Source organism: Phaethon lepturus, unplaced genomic scaffold (assembly GCF_000687285.1).
Source record: "Phaethon lepturus isolate BGI_N335 unplaced genomic scaffold, ASM68728v1 scaffold12947, whole genome shotgun sequence".
Lineage (NCBI taxonomy): Eukaryota > Metazoa > Chordata > Aves > Phaethontiformes > Phaethontidae > Phaethon > Phaethon lepturus.
In genome coordinates, this window is record NW_010552570.1 from 18,983 (window position 1) to 24,855 (window position 5,873).

Consider the following 5,873-nt stretch of genomic DNA (forward strand, 5'->3'; position numbering starts at 1 on the left):
TCTCTGAGCCCCTCCGTTTGAATCCTGAATGCTCATTTTCGCTGTGCAGATCATCTGAGCTACAAGATTTAATACATTAGTGTTGCATTATTAATCCAGACGGAACAGGAAAAATTGATATGTAGGAACAGATGCAACTGTGAGTGACTGGAAGAGCAAGGGGAAACTGAGAGTTAATAAGCACAGGAGAAGTTTTTGAAGACTGCTAGGAGCTGAAACAAAGAATCTGAGCCACAGTAACATTAAGGAACAGGAACAGATGATGCTAGGCTGTTACAGGGAAGGCAATGAGGTTACTACAAGCATGGATATGGAGAAGGTAATTCTTTCTCTCATCGTGGCACAAGGCAGACATAAAAGCCCCATAATCTGTTCTTCTCCTCAGAAAGTACAACTACTTCTGTTCATCACAAAGCTCACACTGAAAAACTAATCCATTGGTCTCGGTGCTCAAGCTGTATGTAATCACCCACAGACAGGTCCACAACTTCACTACACAGGCATGTCCACAATGCTCATGGAGCTTCGTGGGAATTTCCCTGGCTACTGATGCTTTGGCAATGTGTAAAGGTCATGCTGGGTTAATGCCTTATATATCTTGAGATCTGGATTTTAGCTTGATGGTATCAGCACAGATTATTACAGCTGCTTGAGCCTCTTGCAACGAAAACTTCAGTTGCATCACAGTGTTACCACATAATATGGAGGGCTAGATTTTCAGAGTGCAACGAGGCAGGGATGGTGCCACACAAAGAGCCTAGTATGGTTATGAAGAAATCCTTAGACTCTTACTCAATGACCAGAGCTGACAGTGTTTCACCTCATAGCTTACTCCAGCAAAGCTCAAATGTAAAGAGAGAATTCAATATTTTCAGCATAAATTATTTTTCTTTTATAAGAAGGTAATAGAAGACATTTCACAGTACACCACTGGGTCCATATATTACTTTTTCTGCTCCACTAAATAACATGATGATTTGCTGGAACAGAGACCATAAGGAATTGGAATTAGCTAGCCATCACTGCAGGTCGCATGAGCGAGCAAGATGAAGTGTGCTTTGTGCTTGTATAAAAAGAGACACTGCAATCTACTTCTGGTGTTTTAGACATTTAAGTTGCCATTAAATTTTAAAATATTACCTAACTTAGGACACTGACTGTTGACAAAATAAAAAAACCACAACCCTGAAAACACCACTCTACTTACTCCTAACTTGTTTCTATCACTGGTAAGTATCTCAACTGCATGTAGTAAAATAAAGGAATACTTTCTCACAAGAAAATGTTCTTCAGGTGATGGCAATGTAATGAAATATTTGTTATCACTTTAATACGTACCAATTTATAATTCAAATCAAAGCTGTTAAAGGCCTCTATAAATAAACAGTGCAGCAAGAACCTATCTCTGTAACCCAGAGCTAAAGGTACTGAGTAATTTCCTTCTAAATATTAACTCAGATCATCGTACATTGAACAACTGGAAATGAGACAAATGGATAGAAGATGCAATTAAGACACTTCACCATGAACTCTGTCTTACTTGGGAATTTCTGTTGAACTACTAGATCCAAACAAAATCTAATTCTGCTAAAATCAATGGGCATTTTACTACCTGCTTCAATAGCAAGGATTTAACTCATGGAAACATATCCAGATGGAACATGGAAGGACATAATCAAATTGAAGTACCTGCATTCATCAGGGTTTGTACCTAAATTAAGCACTGAATCTATAATAAATAAGCACAAAAGCTTAATATGAATGAGCCAATGATGCTTGAAATCCTGCATCTTTTGTCCTTTCCTTTTGGTGTTCAAGTACTTCTGTATCAAATAACGGTGGAGAGTTTAGCAACATGCTACAGTTTTGAAACTGTAAATTTGGAAAATTTGTTGGAAAGAAGAGGAAGTTTGCTGGAAAGTGGAAAAAAAAATACACATCTAATTGGTGAAATACACTGCTGAGAATGCTGAGGGAATGCAGCCTTCAAGTTACATGCAGTGATGACGACCCAGACATTCAAGGAAGTGTTTCATGGGAGAGGTTAGACCCAGTCCCTAAAAAGCAGGTGTTTTGGCCAGTGCTGACAGTGTCAGCACTGCAAGATACGCCCACTGTCAGACGGCGAAAAGGGTGGACAGATATGCCCTAGAGAATAAGGAAACCAAGCAGTGGAAGACAAGAGTATACACAGGGAAAATGACCAGGATTGGGCAAGTATTTCTCTCTAATACAGAAGAGATGATGGATGTATTCTCCAATTTTGATTTAAAGACACAGTAAGTTTCACAGAAAAGAAGTGAGAATCTGAAATAATTATTCTATTCTGCAGATAATATTCCAAACCTGTATGATCTTGTATTTCTTACAAATCAAATTACATTTATGCAAGTCACTGTCCTTTTACACAGTTTGAGGAGCCTAACTGAAACAAACTAATTTACTTCTTTACTACAAAAATTCACATTATTTCCCAGAGAAGCGTGGCAATAATCTAGGTTACACTTTTTATTGTCTTTCTGACGAAAATATGAACTCTTACCCTGCAATATAATTATCTTTCCTAATCAACTTGTACTTCACAGATACTGCACCACTCGAACTTTTCTCCTCTTTTACTTTGGAATTTAGCATTGCTCAGAGTCCTTTTACAATTATTCTACATTTGTTGATTATTGTAATACACTGAAATTCTGTAAAAAGAGGAATTTTCACTCTCCAACCACAAAAGGTGACATTCCACTAGTGTCTGGCAAATTAAATATTGCATGTTTTAGGTTAAGACTCAGACTTCTAAACGGCAAGTGAAGGAAGGTGTCTGTGTGCTTATGCATGTACACCCTCTTAGTAAACAAGAAGTTAAAAAACAAACCACAATAAAACCCTTCCAGATTTTTCCAGCTTCTGTTAGGAATTATTCAAAACTTATTTGATTTAGTCCACAATTCTGAAGAGTGCTAGCTTTGTCTCTCTGCTCTCATCCAAAATATCTAGAGTAATATAGTGGAAGAGCATAGTGAGACCACTAGAGTGAGACCCTGCAAGGGAAGGAGCAAGCCTGTCATGCACATTGTGTCCAACATGCATCTATAAAACCACATGCAACTCCTGACAAGACTACTTCACAGCACGTAATAGCCCAGTTAACAGAGTTGAAGTGAGGTCAAGCCTGGAATTCTAATTTTAATTGTCTTGTTCTAATTTTTTATATCCTTCTGACTTTTTTCATTGTAAGATCACAAATAACTTGTGTACATATTGGTTCTGAATAAAACACTGAGACATGAGTTTATTGTTTCTCTTAGTTGAAATTTCCTAGAGGAGAAATATTGCCAAAACAATTTAATAGCATATTCAAAATTAAGAGTGCATTTTGACCCAAATGACTATAAATTAACCTAGGGGAAAAAAACCCAGGGAAGACAATAATTTCTTCATTTTCCAAACAAAACAGGAAAATAACTGCAACAAAAGAGCATTTCCAACAGTCACTGAACAATACTGTGAAAGCATGTTTGTTAATAAAGGTAAGGACAGTTCCTTTGGAGGAAAGAGGGGTTCTACGGCCCAAGTCTGAAAGCTGTGTGTTTTGAGAAGTGTGCCGTAAAAAATTAAAACATTTGAGCTTCATCAATCTTTGATGCATGTTCAACAAAACCAGAACTACCTCACTCAAATCTGAATCATTTCCCTTCTGATCAAATGCTGTTTTTTTGAGGAGCAAGACAGGTTTCCTGGTCAAGCGCCTGAAAGATAAATTTTGAGTTTGTTTCAAAGGTGCAGCTTTTCTCAAGAAGATCATATTGAGGACTGTTCATTCTCACGCGTGACAGAGTTGCTCAAGGCTGTTGCCAAATGTCACAGTACCACTTGTGACAGCCACAGGGAAGAAGGGGGAGTTTTCACAATAGGAATTGTGCAATCAGATTAGCCAGTCCAAGGAGGATTATAAAGATGTGAATGATCAATGCTGGCCACGTCAGCTGCCCAGCACGATGCAGGGAGATCACGTAGATGAGGGAAGGATACACGAATACAAAGGCCAGACCACATGTTGCTCCAGAGTATCTGAGGAAAGCAGGGGAGAGGGGAAGAAGAAAAGAAAAAAAAAGAATGCTTTCTGTTAACTCTTATTTCTTCTTGTAATTTTTCCCCCTCAAACCAATGAACACCCTGGCTGAACAATGACTATCTGCAGTCACTAGACATCAGTTTCTGTTCCTTGCTGTCCTTCACTGGCATTTAACTATCCCCCACTGTGTTGCTCAGCCCTCTGCTCCCCTGTACCTGCACTGTGAAATACCTCTGACATTTCAGTCACATCCCCAGATGCTTCTGGGGACTGACTCCCTATCTTTGACTTGATGTTTCTTCCTCCTTTGGGGAAATTTGTCAACAGGCAACAGAAGAAGACTGGACAGTGCATCCTTTTCTAGGCATCTTTTACTGTCCGAACTGCCAATCTCATTGCACCCCAGCCATCTGAGGACACATGTTAAAGCATGTAAGCATAGAAATGCTCCTGAATCTGCAGCCTTTATTTTAATTATTTAATGAGCTCCTAGAAAACCATTCTCCAGACCTGGAAAGATCAACATGCCCTCCTGGTAACACCATCAACCACAGCAAGTGAAACATTTAACTGTTCTTTTGCTAACCACTCCCTTGCTTACCAAAACCTTCTCATTATTTTCCCCTACTGCTAAGCTATACTGCAGCCAAATGCGCATTACTAACTAACAACATATTTTATATCAAATACTTGAACATTCCTTTTAGTCAGAGGAAACATCATAATACAGAGTAACTGTCTGCAACACAAAACCAGCAAATAGTTAAGTTAGATTGTACATAGACAATTCATCATCTGGAAATTCAGTGTTCAAAATGTCTGGTTACTACAGACAGTATGAACACATTACAAGATGTCAGGATCAGTTTGCAAACAGAGAAATGTATTGCATGATATTTATTTGGAATACTGGAATACAAAAATTGTCACTAAAAGGAGATGTAGGAAAAAAAAAAAAAAGAAATGGAAAAAACCTCAAAGATTAGCCACTGAGCAAAAGTAAGTTATTTTGCTACTCCAGTCAGACCCAAGCCTGTCATTCTGGTTTTATAATTGCAGATTTCTATATTTTTAAATACCTCCCTCTCCTGGTTGCTGTAGGAAAGATGCAAACTAGGAATAAATGATGATAATTACAAATATGGTGGTGTCAAATGTAGAAAATAAAACTCATTAGATTGTTTCCTCTAATCTTTCCCATTTATAGAAATCCTAGGTATTTATTAACATGGTAAATTTAAGATATCATTTAGAAGTACAGCTTTCATGTCACTTTTCCCTTTGAAGTCACTTGCTTTCTTGGATTTTTATTATGGAATTTCAAAACAGCTTCAAATGGTCTTAACACATAACAAAACTTGAAAGAAGCCACACAATAATTGGGCAACTTTTCTACTGACAACATATTCTTTCATGTGTATAGTTAGAAGGTCCTCAGACACAGCTCCAATGAAACTTGCGGAATCATCCCAATCACCTCAGCTAGAGGCACAATTACAGATAGCTGCTTGTCAGAACTTTAAAAGAGCTGATTGTTTATGCTTCTAAATCATTATTTGCACCTTAAAAAGTTGTAAGTCTCGCAAAATATGAAGATACAATTACCTGCGCTCACTCTGTTCCTTTCCAACATCAAGAGGCAAACATGCAGCAACACCATAGTCAAGTTCACTGTGCAAGCAACACTCACCTTATGATACCTCCTATATTTGGATAAAATCTTGCCATTGCTACTCCAGCTCCCACAATTGCTACATTCAGGACGAGCACATGGAAAACGCTACAGGAAAGTGAGGAAAGA

At 38.1% G+C, this 5,873-nt stretch overlaps 1 protein-coding gene across 1 annotated transcript in view; it reads right to left on the reverse strand.

The window, feature by feature from the left end:
• Positions 1-3,759: 3,759 nt before the first annotated feature.
• Positions 3,760-5,873, reverse strand: part of SLC38A9 (solute carrier family 38, member 9) — a 41,566-nt gene continuing 39,452 nt past the window's right edge. The window contains 2 exon segments of the mRNA XM_010291253.1: positions 3,760-4,068; positions 5,763-5,852. Coding sequence (XP_010289555.1) covers positions 3,903-4,068; positions 5,763-5,852 — 256 coding nt within the window. The 3' untranslated portion in view covers positions 3,760-3,902.